The sequence below is a fragment of the Ammospiza caudacuta genome, chromosome 6 (genome assembly GCF_027887145.1).
Source record: "Ammospiza caudacuta isolate bAmmCau1 chromosome 6, bAmmCau1.pri, whole genome shotgun sequence".
Classification (NCBI taxonomy): Eukaryota; Metazoa; Chordata; class Aves; order Passeriformes; family Passerellidae; genus Ammospiza; species Ammospiza caudacuta.
Window position 1 is genome coordinate 39,053,323 of NC_080598.1, and position 21,853 is coordinate 39,075,175.

The window sequence follows — 21,853 nt, forward strand, 5'->3', positions numbered from 1 at the left end:
ATTTTGAAGAAAAGCTGTTCCTAAGTAAAACATGCTCCATGACAGAACACTTTAAATCACAATGTTTGGAATTAATTTAACACTCAAAGTACGTTAAGGCACTTACATAAAATTTAATGTGTTCATAAAAAGCTGTAATACAGCAGAAAATAAAAGCAATCCAGACTTCCAAACACTCTGACAGGTTTGAAGAAGTCATCAACAGCAAAAATGTAACTATCAAATTTGGTGCTGAAATATTTTAGGATATTGAAAGTTGGACCTTCAGATAATACTCTCCAATTAAGTAATGTAAATATTACTAAAGCAAAACTAGGCAATATATTTAGAGCCTAAACATCAGATGCTTTCCAGATACAAAACAAAACTAATTAGAGAAGTAAATATTAACCTTTTTTTCAGAATGCTTAAATGTTTGCAAAGGTAAGAAGAGACAGAAGGAGGCTAATGACAGGAAAACAAAAACAGGAAGAAAAAACTATGAAAACAGAACAGAGCAACTCCTACATTATGAAGAAAAATATGGATTTAAACTGAAATATTTAAGTTCATGATTGATGCAATTGTTTAGGAAGTAACAGTACATATTCATTTAAATTAAGTTTCCCCTCAACATAAATAACTAACTGGACGGACCTGATATTTGAAGTAACAGTTTCATAGAGTTTAAAATAACTAAAATAAATTGGTTTAGGCACTGCATTATTTCATTTTAGAAAGCATTTAAGTGGGATAATATTTAAAATGCTATTTGTGATCGTTAACAGAGAAGTCTTGTCATATTTACACTGATCGTTAAAAAGTAACACAATCCCAAGATCTGATGGACTGTATCCTTAAATGCCCATTTAAGGAAAGAACACCTGTACTAAAATCAGTCACATACTGTGAAAAAAATATTACTATTACATTTGTAGGCATGTCTTTGACTGATTTAAATATTAAGTTACAAAATATAAAAAAACTAATGAAAATTGTCTTCATACAACAAAACTGAGAACATACTTTGAAAGATGAAACTAAGTTTATGTTTTATTTCCTCCTTCCCACTTTGTTGTCTCAGATAGAAGTTTTTTGGTAGCAATGGGATTGCTGCAGTTAAATCAGCTGTCACAAGTGTGTACAAACTCCTAAACTGCTCTGCCTTACTGTGCTATGGCTTCATTGAAAATGTAATAAACATTCTAACAGCTGTATGAAAAGCATGGTGGGTCAATTTTAAAACAGACCTTAAAACTGGGTAACTACTTGAGAAAATGCCAGACATAGAACACACTGGAAAGTAATCCTTGGAAACAGTGACTTGGAATTTCAATGGACAAGCTAGTTCAAACAGTAGGTTTCACAGTCTGGATAAATCTTTGACTGCATGAATTACAGTATCAAACTAACTTGCCTTTTACATACAATAGTAAGACTGATACTAGAACCACAACTTTCTACATCACTATATATCTGAAGGAATGTTGCAAGCAAAGTGAAAAACTCTTGCTTCAGGTGCTATGAGATATCTTTTACCAAGAGATCTGCCTGTATGCCTAAATGAAAAGATCATCAAGAAACTGTTTAAATAACATCAACTTCAAAAGGGAACAACAGCAAGCAACTAAAATGATACTAAAAATAGACAGTTATTACCAAAACTAAAGGTAACAGCCTGCTCAGCTTCATCTTCCAACTAGAAATAAGACTGAGTTTTAAAAATAAAGGTGACTAATCCTTTGATACTAGTTTTTAGGAAAGAATGCTTTCAAATCCTTGTTACCTTCAAAATCAAGATTGTATTATTTTCCTGGAAGATGGGCCATTACTTAATTTTTGTAAATCTTTATTATTTTTTTTGCTCATTGGGATGTTTATTGAAGCATGAGTTCATTGTCATATAAAATGCTCAAACAACACAATCTAATGGCAGTTTGGGGCTTTTTTCACTCATAGGCAATTTACCATTTAAAGGCAGATATCCATTACTTGGATCACTATTCTTTTTCCTATACAAATTTTCTCCTTTCAAGCTCCTCTTTTGAAGCATGTAGGTTGCAGAAATTACTGACTTAACATATTTTGTTTCCCACCAAGTTACTAATAAAAAGTTGGGCTATTAGAAAAGGTTTTGGTTTTGTTTTTTTAATTTTACTAATACAAGCCATATTAGCAATAACATCTAAAAATCTCAGTTAGAAAAATAAAAGAATAGTCCATTTTTAAGTACACCCAAGAAATTAATTTAACTTAGGTACAGAAGTTTGAAGGTCCTGATAAGAAACAAATACAAAAAAAGAAAACAAAACTGTATTTGAAAGCAAATTTAATCCAGGTATAAAAACATTCAGAATCCTAGCTTTTCTTACCTAACAAAGAAAATATTCTCTTAGTTTTGAAATCAGAAACAAAACCTGAAAGTAATGTGACTACAATTGTACTTGTACCTACAACAACATATATATGAAAGTTTCACCTACAATATATCATTTTCTAATCAATGTTTTATCATCACATTCATCCACACATCCACACCATTTAGTAAGTTTTACAAAACTCTTAAGCATCATGGACAAGTTTTCCTTTATATTTAAATGCTTTTGTTAGTGTCTTACCCCACTCTGTTCCATCTCCTGAACTTCGAGCTTCTCCAGCTCCCTCACCATCTTCAGCTGTCACTAAAAAGTCAAATTCTTTCAAAGCTTCTTCAGTATCAGGGTCATCTGTAAGGTCAGCAGCTAAACCTTCATTACCAATCTGCAAGAAGATAAATATTTTCCTGCATTTGAATCATAAACAGATTTTCTAGTCATTTAGGTTAGAAGATATATAGGCTATTCTCACTGAGTAATTTATTGCAGGTGAAAACATTTTCCAATTTAAAATGCAGAAGAAACTGATCTCAGTTGGCCTATCAGAACAAAAAAGAGAACAGCGCCGTCTGCTGAATGTTAGGAAATAAAAAGAACACTGACACTAGCTTTAGCAACAAAAATCCCACACACCCCAGCCTTCACTTTTTTTCTTTAACACAAGAATTAGAAAACTTTGTTGATTTTCTTGCCCTATCAACAGCTCTGCAGAGAGAGCTTACAAACTATGGTCCGAAGCCTTTCCTTCTTTTTGCTTTCCAGTTCTATTTCGGTGTTAAGCATAAGCTTGGAATATAGTTTAAGAAAACTGTCTTTTTAATATTTCTAACCATATCTTCACCTTAAACAAAAAAAACTCTCTGCTGAAGCTAAGGCATCAGTGAAAAGTCTTATTTTATTGTTCAGTTCAAGAAATTTTCCACATGAGGTTATTTGCACAACGTTTTTACTTTTGCAGAAAGAGACCATTTTTATAAAAATAACTATAAATGATTCTTTTGTTTTCTATTAAAAAAAGCTTTGTCAAAAGTCAAAAAGTGAGTGTAAGATCTTAATATATGCTTAGAGATTTACTTGATAATCTTATTACCAGACTTTTAATAGAAAAAAGGGATTTAACTTAATGCTTGAATAATCTCTTTACCAGAAGTCCAAGGTATGGTGAAAACCCGTTCCTGACAAATCAATTTAGGAGATTTAAGACTTGCATCAAGCCAAACTCACACTGCCAACTATTCAGGAAAATCCAACGCAGCATTCATATTTGCAAACAGCCTGGTTAGTTACTTTGAAGTTTGCAATGTAATATATTAAGTAAACCACCACATCTATTAGTAATGGATCTGCATATAATCCACTCTGATAACAATAGTGCAACAAATACTTTGACATTATATATTTCTAACATCTCTAGAGAAAAAAATCCTTTTGAAAGGGAATTTCAGATCTATTATAAAAAGAAAAAAAAATTTACTTTGTGTTTCTTATTTATCCGATGCTTTTCTTTTCCTTCTGCAATATCTTCTATCATGTCATTCTCCTCTTCTTCATCACTATCATCTGCATTTTCTAAGAAATTGAATGTTTCAAGAACATCACCAGAATTCCTATAAAAATAAAAACATTAAGAGAGAATCCATTTTATTTGCTGAAGAGATTTAGAAGCTTAACCAGATTAAAAAAAATTGCTACCTGAGAGCTTAATATCTTAAAAACCAGCAAAACAAGAAATCGCTGAATGAAGAAGTTGCTACATCTGATTAAGCCCTTATTACAAAAGCACCATTCAACAGATTCCTTCCTTAAAATGACTCCAAAGTGATTACATTACATAATTTAACATCAACACACAATTTTCCTGTATATCATGTTAGTATAACATTCATGTATGTATGTAATATGTACAATCAATTTCAGTTAAGTTCATAATTGTTAGTGGTCAGCTACACTCACAGGTGCTCACAGGCTCCCTAGACAAAAGTTCAATGTGAACTGACCAGCACGTATCAATGACTAACCAAATCAAGCTTTAAGCATCTCTTATCTCTTCACTTACCTTTTGATTTCCTGTCCCTTTTGTTTTGACGAAGGAGATTCACCCCCATTCAGGATCTGTTCTAAGTTCTTTGTCTCTACTGAACCATTTGGTTCTGAATTGGAGAGCCCAAGCAAAGACCTTACCCGCTGGGAACGTACATCCAATATTGTGTCTGTATAACCTACTTCCTGAAGATACCTAGTTATGTTAAGAGAAGAAAGAAAGAAAGAAAGAGGAAAGCAGATTTGATGAAAAAGGAAACTCAGTATTCACTGCTAAAAATGAATGTCACTGTTGTATCATTTAAGGAAATATAAGCTTCGCAATCCCTCTCACATGGAAAACCTTACTCTGTACTGCTTAAAGCTCAGGACTCTGAGGTCCAGAAGAGCAAACTACTATTTGCCCATCTCAGTTATGTTTCATAGAGCTCCTCAAACTGCAAGAAAAAGTATGAATACACCAATATCCAACAAGGCTACTTACTGTCGCAGTAACTGTCTGCCTTGCTTCCAGGTCAATTGGCTATTCTGAGGTACTGCAGGAACCTCTGTATCTTTGGTATCTTCTGAAAAACACAGCATCATAGTTAACATCTAATTTATACTGCTTTTAGACACAAACAAAAACTCCCATCAAGTCAGAAATATGCATCATGATCTCTAGTTTCAACTGGGTATAAATGTACCCAAAATGTGGTACTCGGAAATCAGAATGGGAAGGGAAAAAGGGAGCGGGTGGCATTTAAATCTGTAGACCACAATTTTAAGGCACACTATACAAATACAGGCCCAAAGACCAACATTTCAAAAGAAGTCAAACACAATTCAACTTATTAAAGAGCCCAGCATTATTAGGAGAAATGCTTTCTTCCATCTGCAATACTCTGAAGAGCAAAACTGGTATTATCAACTTGATATTTACAACTGCAAAATCAGATGCACTCCAGAAAAGCAGTTAGGATAGCCTATTTTTTTCTTCTTTGGAGTCTTTCCCTTGATTTAAGATAAAAACATTCACAGCGTCTACGAAAAAAAACGGTCAATTAATTTTGATTTTCAGATTAAAAAAATATTTACGCCATTTACTTCATAACTTCCCCAGGCATATTCCCTATAACAGACCTATGAGAGGGGTGCAGAGAAGAAAGCTGCAATAAATTAAACAGACAAAAATTTATTGTAAAAAAGTTACCTGATTCAAAAGTTGGCATTTTCAAGTCACCTTGGTTCAATTCTGTGCCATATTTTAATTTATGATATTTTGCCCTGAAAAAGTATGCAGATGTTTATCCAATTAGTCGACAAGACTTTGAACAACTCAAAACATTCTACTGTTCCCATTTAAAGCAACCATACCAACATAGTACAATTAATCCAGCTAGAACTGTTGTGATAATTCTTGCATCAAGCAATTATTTCTAGTCTTTCAAGAACACAGTTTTGAGACAGTATTTTGGCAATTACTCACAATTATCAAGTAACTTATAGACAAGAGTTTAGTGTGTTCTCCAAGAATGTGGGGTTTTTCCTTTGTATCATCTAATAAAAGAACCTTTCCTGTGTATTTTTCAATAAGAGAACCAGCAGGTTCAAGAACTTAGAAGAAATAATTTTTCCAGTTGTACCACTGTCATAGGTAGCCAGTCACACTACAATGAATGAACTGATTTGGGGTTCCTGCCTATCTGCTACTTTTGATTTCCGCTTCAATTTGTCTCCTGCTCCGTTTTAGGTTACGATACCTATCCCTGAGAAGAGCCATGTTAGAGTGATTGTTTCTCTCACCACCTGTATTCTCTTCTGGATTTTCTCCTCCTCATTGACAGGAGGCTTAGCTTCTGATTTCTTCTTAGTCCTCATATGCAAAAGCACCTCAGTCCTTCCCATCTTCTGATCTCTGATTCACTAACCCTCATCTCTCCTTCTCCATCTGATATGCCAAGGCCTGAACAGCAGGCCTAGGCCTGAGCTGATTTATAAGATGAATCCTGAACATGATGCAATTAATACCATCAAGATTCTTTAGTTAAAAATAGATGATCAAAATATTTGTATTAGTTGTTCTTAATGCCAAACTGGCTGCTGTAGAGACATCTGTATAACCTTGTGTAAGATATATTAAGAAATTCTCCTAACTAATGTCCCTAAGGGCTTGTTAGCAGGAGAAATCCTCCCAGACTATCCCTAGAGACTTGTTAGTGGAATATTTTAGGCAAAAAGCCTCCCAGCCATGGCCTGGGCTCTGGCCCTGGCTAGTCAGGAAGCATGCCATCAGAACCAGATTATTTCTGCAATAAAGGCTAACAAGTCACTTGGACTTGTTGATTTGGGCCTATAAAAGCTGGACCTGTTTTTGGGCAAACCTGAGACCTCACCTATAAGCAGACACATACCACATAGGATCTTCCCAATTCCTGGGAAGGCTTCTCCAGGTCCTCACTGCACAAGGACTGTGACTTTGGATAACAGTGAAGTGTTTGGGCAATTGGGGATGTATCCTGCTCAATCACTAGTCTTTCTCTCTCATATAGCAATGATTAGATATATTACCTTGCTTATTTTTGCTTGTTGCTAAAGCCAAATGAGTAATATGCTTATTGTTTTATCAAATGTATCCCCTTACATCTGCCTCAACTTTAATTAAGACCATTCTTTCCACAGGTGTCTGTGTCCATCCCACCACCCCCATGAATTGGCCAAACACCATCACTTTGTAAAATACTGGTCTTGGTGGTAGTATTTCCATGAAAGTATACATAAGCCTTCAAAATCTTATCCTCTACCCAAGTTGCCTATCACAATGTCTTCAGCTCCCTTTACAACCAGGAATCTCGTCCAAACTACCTACACCTATATACTGGAATTCTCAAACTTCCTCACTGATCTTTGACAGTTTGACTTTTACCTCCTAGATCCTTTGCAAAAATACTCAAAATCTCATGGTACAGAGCTCTAGGTGTTCTGCACTAGAGCCAAAGTGAAAAATATCCATAAAAACATTAGCAGCCTTATTTTGATGAAGCCCTCTAAGCAATATAGTTGTTATCACTCCAAATGAAACATTTGACCAAAGCTTTAAGAATAACTGAACAACACTTAGCTTCCATCACTCATAAAAACTATTCTTGAATATGACACTTCTCAAGCAAAGACACATGCTGGACAAAATCATGCTGGACAAAATGGAACACATGCTGGACAAAATCAAGGATTTCCAAATACCCTTCTGCAATGCCTGAGCCACTACTGCAAGTGTTTTCAAACTGAAAGTATAAGCTGGTACTCAAATGGTGCCTTATTTATTTGATGGCAAGGATTTTCTTAAAGATTACACAAATTTCTGCTCAAATTGCAATTAGGCAGTCTCAGTAACAAACTGTCAGTAGATGGCACTACTGACCCTTTTCAGTAAGATAAAATCCCTCGTTTCATGGCAATCACACTTTAACTGAAAAATTGTAAAGCTCCTGAAGACTTTTTGTGACCTGAATCCAACTGCCAACTAAACAGAAGCATATTTTTCAACTACTTATGAATATGTTCATAGCTCCTCCCTGCACTAGTTAGACTGTCTACCTCAGGTGCTCTCTTTAAACTGAGAGACAAAACTTTGTGCCCCATTGTAATAGGGCAATGTTCCACCAAGCTTCCCAAATATGAGACGTACAGTGAGAGATCGTAGAAAATGCTTATTGGCTCAAGACAGCTGAAGCATGTCTGGTTAACTTGAAGTTGGATGGGCTACAGTTTGCTAAGTCAATCCCTTGTGAAATGTTTTTTCATGATCGAATGTTTGGTTTAAAATTTGCCCTTATTTTCTAAACTTTGCTGTTCAATCTCCTGAGAACTTTGTCACAATTTCTCATGCACCTGCCTCGGGATATTTTAAAAACCTAAACCCCTTTAAGAAACTTGTCAAGCTAGTCTGGGGCTTTACAAGTACATACTACAATTTATATGCCCTATAAAGTACTGTCCATTTGGGGGGTAAAAAACCCCAGCAACCCTAAGTAACTAAAATGAAAATAATTGAAGTCAAATATAGTTGACAAAATAATTTTAACTCAATTCATAAGTGAAGCCAATAAAGCACGATAATTGAAAATCCAACCTAAATTTCTTCAATTTAGAGCTGTGACATAATATTTAGGAGCAGTTGTTCCATTTTGGAGTTACAATTTCAAAACATTAATTAAAATTCTACTTTAACTGTTCATTAGCACAGATAACGATGTATCTGATCTAGAATTATACCAATGACTAGCCACTACAAATAAGAGAAAATATTGCTGCATGCAATGAGACCAGTTGTCTTTCAAATCACAACTTCAATTTCACAGCGAAAATTTAACCTTATTAAATTCCAATCAACTATGTATTTGCATATCTATTCCTTTCCCTGATGGGGGTATTACTAAATATCTTAAAAAACACTAACAAGCTACAATGTCATTGACGAGTCACTGACAATACTCCTCCACACCACAGAGTAACTGAATTCTACAAGGGGCAATGTTTCAATCTTTGGAGTATTGACTTATCTAAGGCTGGGTTTCTATGAGTAAAAAAGAGCAGAAGAAACAACATCTAACTTGATTTAACTGCTTCTTGCTATTTAACTGTTGAATCACACCACTCAGTTGGAAGGGTGTAAGTTAGCTCCAGTCCAAAGCCCACAAAGCCAAAACAGAGCCACAGCTTCATGATTTCAGCAAGTCTCATTAATTTAAGCACAACACTATGCTAACAAAGCTCAGAGTGGCTCAGAGCACACAACAGACAACATCTGCCTGGGTCTGCAAAGCACCATAAAATACACACTAGATACACACCAAGGAACCCCATGCATGTAACTGCATAGGACCTGATTTTATTACTAAAAAATTATACACTATCAAAGCATTTAAGGACACTAAAATAATAACATTTTGCTTGTCTAAAACAGTAGTACACATACTTAGAGATAAATACTAGAAATATCAAACTACTTTGTAACAACTACTGCATTTTACTTAATCTTACACACTGATGTTCTGCCTCACAAGCTTTTTCTGAGAAATCACAACAGTTGTCTGAATGAATTTGTTCCTGACTCATAACTGGTATTTCACTGCATGAAACTTTCTGATGGCATCAGGGAATGAGCAACAAGAAAAGAAGAAAAAGGGTCGGGGGAATCAGGTGCAGCACTGAGATTTGCTATCAACAATCTTCAGGTCTGAAATTCTCAGAATTTATTTTGCTTCAGAGCTGGAGTATTTTCTTTAGTTGTGATTCTTCAGGGGAACAATGACAAAAAAAATAACTTCCATTATCCTGAATACTGAGTGCAACAAGCCAGAAACCAACATAACGTAATTCTTGGATGATTTACTGGCAAGTCAGTACCTGCTTGCTTTCAATTACTCAATCCATCATACTTTCACAGTTAGATCCCTTCAAACTACTGAGCATTTGTAGCTTCCTCGTTGCCTCCCACACATTCACCAGTCAACTCAAGTTTCAATTCCCACTTCTAGCAATCTTCATGAGAATTACGGCTGAAACTTATGCCAGGATCTTCCTCTTGAAACCTGCTACAGTGGAGGATTGCACCCAATACCCACAAGAACTAAAGCAAATAGTACATTCCTGCTCGTATTCTTCTGTTTCTTAGCCATCAGATGAATTTCAGAATTTTGTGGGAAGACTATAAGGGCAGCTTCATTTCAGGAAAGGAATGAGGTTTCACCAATGCCATTCAACTTGAAATTGTGCATCCTGTTACAGGATGCCTTCACACTGCAGGTGATATTAAGTGCCTCTGATTTATCTCAATAAGTGGGCAATTCTCACTGCTTTATGGTGTACATTTGCAGAAAGTCCCTACAGAGCACACAGTTCATTCCTGCCAAAATACGCAAAACCTTTTCCTTCAACTTCAGAAAGTTACTTACATGCAAGACACCAGCATCTGCCATAACAGCATATTGTTTCTTTGATATGGGGTGTTAGTTACACCCCAAGACCCTGCATACCTTTCATCTGCCTTGAACCCAGAGTGACTTGCACATTACCTGAAGATATTGATATGACAATGCAACTTTTAGCCATACACTGGCTGGAAACCTTGAGTTACTTTTCATTAAACGGACAGGGCTGAATGAAGTAATAGATCCTTTATGCCCATTACTTCACCAGAAAATATATGATTTGCTGATGTGGCTTTCTGTATGAATATACAATGTTTTCTGAAACACCTCTATACTGGACACTTCACACAGAAGAACAAAGCTATCTTGCCAAAACATTAGGTTTTAATGGGAAAACAACTGAAACTTATTTCTGTACTAGTCCCTTACTGATAACACTGATCCATAATGTAAAATATATTTCGACATACTTACGCTTGGACAACTAACTTAAAAATATCCAGGTGAAATCTCACTACATTTTGCTACAAAATTTGAAGTTTAGTCTGACAGGAATGTTCTCTCCAAACCAAAGTACACAAATAAAAACTACATATTTTTGTTGCCTGATTGTCAAGATGTTTCACATTGGACTCAGCTACTTTTTAGAAGCAAGTTAAAATTAAAAATAAGACCTGAGTCCTCTAGTGAAAGTATAGGCACTTGACAAGATTATTTCCCAAGTGATTTCACAAAATTAACTACCAGTTTTGGTTAAATGAAATAACCAGGCAACAAAAGAAGGTAGGTTTGAAGGACATTAGCCTGTACAGACTGAATGAAATTTTAATTTTTTTAAGCAGGAAATTAGTGCTACAGAAAACACACCTGGTGAGGCTAAATATGCAAGCATCTACCACATTAAAAAAAAAAAAAAACAAACCAACTACAAAATGAAAAATCAATTTTTTAAAGGATTTTGGTCCTTCACAAAATAGTTTTCATCATGCAACACATACAACATAGTTGAAAAGGAACAAGAGAGCAGTATTTTTCACCCTTTCCAATTTAATACAACTGAAGCACAGATGAAGGTACAGTAATAAGGTATGAACCCTTTGGGTATGTTCACTCTTACTCAGTATACCATAACTTGAACCTAGAGAAGAGAAACTGTCCCGTTTGTCTATTTAAGACAGAAGTCCAAACATTTTGCAAATTATTCTTTATGTCTTTTTATTTTAAAAGACAGTAAGTTGTTAGAAAACACAAGGTGAAGACATTCAACTTAAAGATAAGTTTACATAAAGTAAATCACAATAAACTAATAAGGCATTTCACTTAATGGAAGGGAATTCATCTTAGTCTACTAAGTATTTCAGGTCAGAAAAAAACTAAACCGTTTGTATACTTACCTTTCTTGTTTTAATGCATATTCCAACATTTTTATTCTTCTCACTAAATCTTTCTTCAAATTTTCTTGGCCCTTTCTTTCCCCTTGTAAAAACGCTATCCGAGCCTGAAAACACACAAAAAAAGCAAAAACATATTTTATTCCCTTTGGTACCCAAAATAAAGCAACAAAGTCTGTCACACAAGGAAGAATATAAGATGGAAGAAAGAAAAAGAAAAAACTGTATTTTATTAATTATTTCAGCAAGTCAATAACAACAGAAGTATTTCTACCCTAGACTGAGAATTATTTTCTTTTCAAGATGAACTGGTATTACAGCCTGTGTAGTAACTCCACAAGAAGGCACAAATGGCAATCATATGAAACATTTTGATATATACAACACTTGTGTCCTTGAAGCATTTTCAGCTTAAGTTCTATTATACATTTTCTTCCAAACCAAAAGCCATATTAAATTAGCTACACTGCAATTAGCAATTCACCTTTTAATGCCACCATACTGAACAGATTAAAAAATGATGACCTAAATTCAAATACAGAATTTATAAATCCATTATACAGGAAACAACTATTTTATGGATTCACATTTTATTTAATACTGAGAACAGCTGAATTTTAGACTATCAAGGGACAATTGGGTTTAGTGTCCTGGTCTATATGAAGAAAAATAATGATTTCTTTTTTCCAAAGCATCAGTCATACTTCCCACCTAACATAAAAAGAAGCAAGGGAAAACTCCTACTTGCCTGCTAACCTAGTAGAAGATAATAAATTCAGCAGAACATATAAGCCATCTCAACTAGCGCAAAAAATTATAGTTGAAAAATAAACATAATAAGTTTGTCGAGGAAAAAAGTAGTCTCTTCACTACAAAGTGAAAGGACTTGTGTTTTGATTTTTGCAAGCCAAAATCCTAGGGAAGACAAGTGAATTAGCAGATGGAAATACAAGATTTAAACAGTTAATGACATTAGTGGATTTGCCATCATCACAGAAACATCATTACAAACTCATTTGTCCTCTCTATGACTTTAAATTGACTGAAGTCATTGAATAGCTAATTGAGTGCTAGATCCAACATAAAATTTCTTGGAAAAGGGATTCAGACTAAGGAGTAGAGACCACACTGCTCTACTGAGCTCAAGAACACCACCATTTCATTACCACACGAGGCATGGGGAGGAGGGAGGAAGTGCTACAATTGGCACCCAATCTATCTGAGAAGATTTTTGTAAAGGGCGTGGTTGCACATTTCCATTCCTCAGTGGTTACAGCCTGAAACAGGCTAACCAGGGTGATAGCATTGATGCATTCTGCATGGCTCCTTTTCTGAGCCCAAGTGATATCGCCTGTAAGGCTTCACAGATCAGCCCTGATCTTAGCCACTCTGGCCTTGTGCTCAACGGTGAACCAAATTCAAACATGTTTCTTTACTTTGCGTAAGTTAACTCCTGATTTAATCAATTAAAATCCTAGTGAGAACAAGGCAGTTAAGAGTATTGCAATTAAAAGTCTGTCATGAAAGCACTCAACTAACCACGGGCACTTGGTGAGAAGAAGCAAGGAACCAAAGTGTATTGCAAGAGAGGAGGGATTTGGGAGGAAACAACACCAACTCAACACCAAAAAACCACAAATACACCCAAACAGACTGTACTGTTTGCACAGATATGTAAAGATAAAAGGTAGAGAACAAGATCCAGAATCAGCAACTATAAACCCAACTATACTCAACTGCAACTATGCTAGATTCCAAAACATACTCCAAAAATTATTCTAATCAAAAAGAAAGTTAACAGCCTTCTACAGAAAACTACAATAATTTTCCATAATTTCCACTCCTCTAGTACCTAGGGCAGCAACTGATCAATTTCACAAGTCTAAGATACTATCCCAATTTTCACTAGTCAATGCACAGTTGTTCCACAGCACACAGAGTTACAAATGTGGGTTTTTTTTTAAAAAATGTTACCTGCACATTTGCACAACAGCATACTACAAACACTTGGGAGTTACTGGCTGCCTACAGACTCCATCTACAAAAATAAACTCAGAACTACTCTGGTAGTTCTCCAATGAGAGTTATGAAAGCTCCTATGCCCTTTGACTTGAATGCAATTCTCAACTCTTTCCAAAACTAAGGTCTTTAAGTGTTGGGCTTCTCCTCTTTACTTATCTTCCACTGGCCAGCACCCTTTTGTAACTGTTTGACAAATCTTAGCTGCAATTGTTGACCCTTATTGCAACCTCAGAGAGGAAAATAATGTAATTGTAACCTACACAGAGGGAGGCATCTGCTTCCTAAATGCTGACAGCCCAACTTTTTCCTTTTGGAAACGTTTCTGGAGTACCTGGCCACACAGAATCAAGTCTCCATACTTGACAGTACTGCCCAGACCTCACACTTTTCAATCAGACAACTTAATGAGCTACATGATCTTGAGAATTAATCTAGTACAGAATAATGATATAAAAATAAAACCTAAAAAAAATTAATAAACCCCTAAAGATTTGCTTTACAAAAAGAGCCCAAAAACCACTTTTCTATACAACAGTGTTTATAACAATCTTTACAGAGTCCAATAGGTTGAGCAGAAAGGTTACCACACAAGAACACATTATGCAGTTAAGGCTCCGACATTTTTGTCAATATTATCTGACTTCTTTTATCAGAATTTCTTTCTGTAATTGTTTGTACACATGTTTGACTGATTTTGGGATTTATTATTCTTTCTCACTGTAACCATCACATGGCTAAAACATAGCAGAAGTTAGCTATGCAGAAGTTATGAGCTCACTCTTTAGAAACACAGAAAATCAATTTAGACTTGAGGTATACTTAGTCATCAAGACCTTCAATACAAAACCAAGAATCAGATCACCAAAACTCTGCTCTAGAAATTAATCAACTTGCTTCCTTCAGTCTTGAACTGAGAAAGGACAAGTGTCAAACCTGATACACTGCATGACTATGAGCCTTATGAATTAACACACCTCCTTTTTTAAAAAGCAGTAAATCTCAGGGTCGATAAAAGCACAAAGCAAACAAATTGCCCTCAGGGACGATGAACTTAGGTTCCACACACAAGACAAATACTCAAAAAATTGTATCTACATAACACAACTTTCACAATCCTTACATACTCATTTCCTTTGAAACAGTTCTCAAGAGAGATAGATTTGATACCATTTGTAAATATACTGATGACTAAAGACTGAAGCAAAAAAATGGGAAACAAAATGGCACGCAACAAATTTGTATTCACCTTTCCACCCCACACTCCACCCTCCCCAGTTACAACAGAATTCCTTCCACTGCCTTCAAATGATCTGCAAGTCCTCAGGCTGACACCAAGAGGACCAATCCTCCTCCACCTCCTATTTCTGTTCCTTCCACTGTGCTGACTTAGCTGCTAGTGTGGACACACATCAAGTCTACTGAGAAAATCATTCTGTTTATTTTTTACTTGGTTCTGACTTACATCAGTTTCCTGATCCTACTCTGTCTGCAAAGCCACGGGAGTAACTCAGCCTGGCATAAGGCATGCAAATGGAATACTGAAGTAACAACCCCTTTCAGTGGCAACATTGTCCTCGTTCAGCCTAAACTGACCGTGATATCATAACCTGCATTCTAGGGTTTAAAAAACATGAGCAGACAGACTATGAAAGTCAAATACGAGTCTTAACTCTTCTGAATTGAAAATTCAATTAAAATGCATTTTTAAAAATGTATTAGCAAGAACATTTCTTAAGGGGGAGAAAACCACATTCTTTTATAAAGCATGTAATAGTTCTGTAAGTAAAAACATGGCCACTCATGGCTTACAAAAATCCAGCCGGATTTAGCTGTGCACAGATTCTGTTAGAACAGTTTTCAATCCGGGTAAGGACTGTATTTTCAATTCTTCAAAGCTTAACCAAGGCTTTAATTTTCAGAGGAGGTTCCTTCTCTTCTACCAGCCTGTAAATTTTTGTATTTTCAGTATTTTCACAAAGCCCTGAGATCTACTATGTTTCTGCAAAACTGACATTTAAACAACTCTGGGCTCCCTCTACACCTTGGCCCTCAGCTCCAAGTAAGAGTACCACCACACCAACTTGCTCAGCTTTATTAGGAAAGAGAATTCAGGGAGCTTTGAGAAGTAGTTAGAGTGACACATACTTTGTATTTGTGCAAGGATGCATTAAATAATGTCTGAAACTAGGCAAGATAGAATTCAAGGATATAAAGAATTACTGAATAGCTGCTTGAACAGTATGGATCTCAGGACAAAGAATTATCTTGTGTTAAAAAACTACAAAATGCACATAAAGAAAGGAACAAATAAAAAATCTAACATGTTAAAATCACATTTCACTGGTACTCCACATCCCTAGTATGCAATTACACTGTTTGATGAAAGTGTAACAGAAGACTTAAAGTAGTTTACTAAGTTACTTGTACATAAATTTAAATTATTAAAAATATTGTATATCATTTGGAAACTCATATATGAAAATTTAAAGGAAAAGAAAATTAGGATTCCCCCCCCTTTATTTTGAAAGAAGCTCCTAAAACTTTAGAATTATTTTCTACACGTCATACAGCACCAAGCATAGTAGCATTCACATTAAAATTGCACTTTATTCCTTTAACAGCCCAGAAAAGCTGGACAAACTTCTTGTTGATCAAATGTATTTCTCTAAACCATTGAGGAAAACAGAGGGAAGTTATTACAACATTTTCGGAAGGTAAAATTACATATGTAACCTAAAGGTTATATAGTAGTTAGGATATCCATATAGGATTTGATAGTCTTATTTTCTTAATAAATTCTGACATGCCATATTTAAAATACTTGTTGAGCATCTCAAATCTAGTGAAACGTATTAAAGGGAAAAACAGGCATAAAAGAAACCTGGATGGTAAAGCATGGAAGACTGATTAAAAGCCTTCTCTTCTGCTGTTGAAGCACTACCACTTTCCCATACAATTCAAACAATCAAATTCCAATAAGTTTACCAATACAGGACTACACTCAGAAATACTTTCTTTCAATTTCAGTTCTAAATATTGTTAACTCTTAATATCTGTAAATTTATTTTGAAAAAACTCAACTGTATGTGAAGTAATGCCAGCTAGGCACTGCTTGTTATTTTGCTTTTCTAAAGTCCATTCAGACTTCCAGGAGGAAGGTAGGAAAAGCCTGCCAGTAAATTTTGAAAGAAGTGCAATACACTGAAACTACTCAGTGCACACATTAAGCGTGTGCTTATCCTAATAGGGCAGGTCACAAACCTCAAAACAACAGGAACATTTTATCACACAATAATACTAATCTAATCATGTTTTTTAGATGTTTATTATCCTGAAAGTGAAGTAGTTCACTCTCATTTAAGAGTGAACACATCTGTGCATGTATCAAAGTTCCAGTTCCCATTCACAAAAGGGAAACTGAATATAAGAGAAGCCTTCACCTTCATTTTTCAACAAACACAGTTTAAAACTTCAATTCCTTCAGAACAACTAAAAGCATGAGTTTTAGTGCATTCTTGCTGATCTGCTTACGTTTACGTATTTATTGTGAATCCAATTAATCCTTAAAACTGTCAATTCAGGACTAAAAGAAGAGACCTTGACTACTATAAATAAATAAATAAATAAATAAATATTTTGTAAATTAAAGTCTTGAGATACTCTCTCTAGTAAGTTGCACAGTACAATACATGTCAATGGCAACATCAGGACCATATGTGTTTTAAAGACATAATACTCTTAAAGACCCTGTAGACTAAAAAATAACTGGAAGACAAAAAAAATCGAGAAACAACACCTCATATATTAACAGAAGATATTTGCTTCATAAAATAAGCTCAGGTAAAAGATGTGGGGGTAAAAAGATTTTAACAACTGGTTAACAGCAGTGTACATCTGAACAACATTTGCAACTAAATAAAGTAATTTTCTGCACAACCTTATGAAGGGTCAGTTAAATATGGGGATAGCAAACTACTACACTTAAGAGCAGCAAAGCTAAAATGTTTCCTGAAGGTTACACTTTTACAGATCTTTTCCATTTGAGCTGATGATCATCTCTTGCTCCCCAATTTATACTTTTTTGAAAAACTCCAGTGATCAGTTTCTGACAGCTTGTTAAAAGCAAATCCTAACCACTAGAAGAGTGACGTAAAAAAGTGGAGCAACTTTTGGACAAGAGCAGCAGAAACAAGAATCCCAGCTAGGTCTAAGGAGGTTAATGACACGGCTGACATACAGGAGGATTTATGCATTCCTATGCCCCCATCAGGCTGCAGTGGGTATGGGAAAGACCAGGCTCACAAAACTTTCTCCTTTCCTTAACCTGTCCTTCCTCTTTCCAACTCTCACCACACCAGTCACACTCAAAGGTCTGCCTCTTCACTACTGCCAAGTTCAATCAGCTTCTTCAACCAACTCAGAGAAAATCCTCTTCTGTGTTAGGGTCAAACTTCTGAGTTACAGCTTACATTCAGCATATGACTGCCTTCATTCTGTCACTCTTCCTGAGAATTTTTTCACTGAATAATTTCTTTCTTAGGATTTTTACAACCACTCTCTTAACCAAAGTGGTATTAAGAACAGTACAGTAACAAAACTCATACAATTCATAATTGTGTTTTCAAAGTCTAACAACCCTCTAAACATCTTGGTCTGTAAACAAAGCAAACCAACTCTCTGTCCCTAAACTTTTATCCAGTACAGAGAAACCAGTGGATGTGAGGGGAAAAAAAAGAGAGACCACATGTCCAAAAGAAGCAGAAGGCCTAAAAACAATGAATTCACACTCTGGTAGCATTCTCCTCAATGTTGACTAGAGTTGACTAAAATGTACAACTCTAAAAACTCGAAATTATACAACTTTTTTTTTAATAACAAATGCAAGTGCCTTGGGAGTTTATCATTCATTGACCACTCTTGTAGTAGTGTTCTTCATGCAAGAACAGGCTTATAATATTTTGTTTCAGTTTAAAACTTACCAAACAATGAGCACATTTAATTTATAAATTAGTCTTTATTTTCAATTTCAGTCCCAGAGATACTCCTTCAGAAAAGTAAGCTCCTGCCTAGGAATGTGTAAAACAACTTTCATCTTCCTGAAAGCACATTCTACTCTGTAACACTCAATTATAATATTAACTTCAGGAAAGTGAAAATAACCTGGTCATTATCATTAACAGACTCTAAAAGAACTACCAAAATGCTCTATGCCACAATGTCAGAATAACAGTCACTGTCCCTACATACTAGATCTCCCCAAAATCAGACATCAGACCTGAGATCCAGCAGATTTTATCTGAAAGCCATTAAACAGGCATTATTTCTTTATTCAACTGACAGCTAACAGGAATGCTTGGAGTCACTACATAATCTAAGCAGACACAAATGATCATTTTGACTTCAAACAAACCCATTCATTTTTATCTCCAAGTTTTTTTCACCAGTATCAATATAATTCTACTGAGGAATTACAACAATTCCATTCAAATATCAAATGTCATCACACAAGATAATCAAACAGCCAAATAAAACGCAGGCAGCAAAAGTAATTCTTATTAGTTATAAGCACTTACTATTCTGTGAAGTGTCTGAGCAGCAGACACTGCTTTCAGTATTTCAACTGCATTTCTTAAGCAGGTTAAGTAATCCATGAAACATGTTTCAAAGCAAGCTCCAAAGATGTAAGGTAGTCATGTTTCTAATAATAATTTAAGAAAGCTCTGCAAACAAACACAAATTAAACTAATTCTCTTTACAATTCAGACTGACAATATAAGTATCCTCCCCCAAAGAACTTCCTGAAGTTCGAGTCACAAAGTAAAACTATTAAAACTCAATCTATTTTCTTAACAGACTTTCTATGGAATTTTAATTTGTTTCACATCAGTTTTTCCAATAAATAAAATAAAAATTTAAGGTGTTCATATGCCTTTTACAGAAACAAAGTTTATACAAGATGTTAGGTGATCACCCATTGCATGATGTGTTTATCCAGCTGTGCATTGGATATTTTGTCCAGAACGATCCTCTGAGAGAAAGAATCAAAAAACTTAAATGAAATCCAGAAGGATTACATCAGCTGGCTTTACTTGATCAACAAGAAGGGTTACACAGTCACAGGAAATTAGGTGTGATAAGCAGGACTTTCCCCTCATGAAGCCATGCTGCCTGTGACCAGGGACTGCGTTGTCTTTCAGGTGTTCTTCAATAGCTCCCAGAATAAGCTTCTCTATGATTTCACCAGTCACTGAAGAGGAACTGAAAGGCATGTTGTGACCAGAGTCACCCTTCTTGAAAACTGGGATGTTAGTCAGCTTACAGTCAATTGGCACATCTCCAGATGTCAGCCAAAAATTAGCATTTTTTCACAAATGAAAAGGAATTCTTACTGGACTATCATGTGGCAAGAAATTATTGCAGGTTTGCACTTTTAAAATCCATTAAGTCATGGTATTTTCCAAATGTCTGTGCTGGAAAAAGCCCACAACACAGCTTCAACACCAATGACAAAAGCTGATTCTTGTTAAAATATCAGCTATCAACTCTAAGTATTCCCTCAGTCAATTAACAAGACTGTATACAGCATTTCCTATGTAAATTTTCTATTTTAAAATATTCTCTACATTATTCCAGTATGAACTGCTTAAGAGATGCAAAGCTTGTGAGCAGTACCTTCTCTGCAGAAAAACTAATGAAAACAGACACAGACAAGCTTGTGGACAAGTATGAGTCCAGTCACCAGGTTCAACAACCAGTGGCAAAATGCCCTTTAACCACAGATTGCACAGTGTTTCAAACACTTGAGAAATACTCTTGGCTATCACAAGCCATGTCACCACAGTGCAGCATGTATTCTGAAAACATTTAGCATCATCATTGATGTCATTTATTCATGACAAGTTCTACATAAAGCAATGCTAAAATAATCACAGAATCACAGAAGTTCAAGACTGGAAGAGACCTATAAGATCATCAAGTCCAGTCGATGACTGGATGCCTAAGGAAATTTCACTTTACTTTGAAGTCTCCAAAGTAGTTGTCTGTCCAGACCCAAACTCATATTTAACCATGCAACAATAATCAGAGATTCAAAAGAAACTGTTGAATATGCTTTTATCTTCCCTCTATATTACTGAAATACAAATAATAAGGGTGCTGAAAATAGGTCTGCAACTTTCACATAATGCTGTGGAATTATCCCAACTTACAGCACAAACTGATTGCAAAAAACACACTGAAGTGCAATGAAACCAGAACAACAGTAAGGAAAATTCTTAAAGAAAGGTCAAGATTACTTGGCAATTGTTGAGTCTTAGAATTCACACCACAAGGGTTCTTGCACATTTTCTTCTACCTTTAATTTTCCAGAACAGCTTTCTGCCCTGGACACGCATATTCAACAATCCAGCAACAAGCTATCAAACTACTTGTACTTTGATACTTGCTATCCATAACCTGTTGAGGTCTCTGCTTTAGTTATCAAACAAAAAGGTCATTGCCTGCCTTAGCAGACACTAGCTATGTTAGCTACATTCCACCTGTTACAGTAGAGATAGCACTGGCTTCCTTCTCATTTAACCAAGAAATCCCTTAGTTCCCTCAGTTCCAAGGGTCCAGATCTTCATTTAAGTCTAATGCCTTAAGAAAAAGCATGGGAAGAACATACAAACTCAATAGCAGTAGATTAGACTACAGAGCAATAGATAGCTTCTTGTGAATCCATTTCAATTTCCTTCCTGTGTCTCCATGCAGAAAGGATTCATAAATTTTCATTGTATAAAAATTATGTCAGTATGTTTTACACTTGTTGCCTGATTATTTCTCTGGCTGTTCTACCAAAACAAAATACAAAAGATCAAAACAAAACAAAACCACCCCAAAAAACACCCGCACAAAGAACACAAGAAACAAAAACAAAAAGCAGTTACCCAGCTTCACACATATATCTATCACACTCTCACTGGGATTTTTTCTTTTAAGGTGAAGTTCCAGTCTGCTGTGTAATACCCCTTAAATGAAACTATTTTCTACTGTAAACTAAAAAACCTCTGAATAAGTCTAAAACCCAGTGAGGCACCTAATAAGGCTACTTCACAGACTGCTTTCTGATATAGTGAGAAGACTGAATTCTAAA

The 21,853-nt window shown here is 35.4% G+C and overlaps 1 protein-coding gene across 4 annotated transcripts in view; it reads right to left on the reverse strand.

The window, feature by feature from the left end:
* STRN3 (striatin 3) overlaps nucleotides 1-21,853 on the reverse strand; it is a 60,120-nt gene that overhangs the window by 28,849 nt on the left and 9,418 nt on the right. For 3 of the 4 annotated variants that reach the window (XM_058807781.1, XM_058807780.1, XM_058807778.1), the window contains exons 2-7: nucleotides 11,701-11,804; nucleotides 5,587-5,660; nucleotides 4,879-4,960; nucleotides 4,411-4,590; nucleotides 3,829-3,961; nucleotides 2,598-2,739 (exon numbers count right to left, since the gene is read on the reverse strand). In XM_058807781.1, the coding sequence (XP_058663764.1) occupies nucleotides 2,598-2,739; nucleotides 3,829-3,961; nucleotides 4,411-4,590; nucleotides 4,879-4,960; nucleotides 5,587-5,660; nucleotides 11,701-11,804 (715 nt within the window). The remainder of the gene's footprint in view (nucleotides 1-2,597; nucleotides 2,740-3,828; nucleotides 3,962-4,410; nucleotides 4,591-4,878; nucleotides 4,961-5,586; nucleotides 5,661-11,700; nucleotides 11,805-21,853) is intronic. The other variant, XM_058807779.1, reaches the window with a different exon arrangement.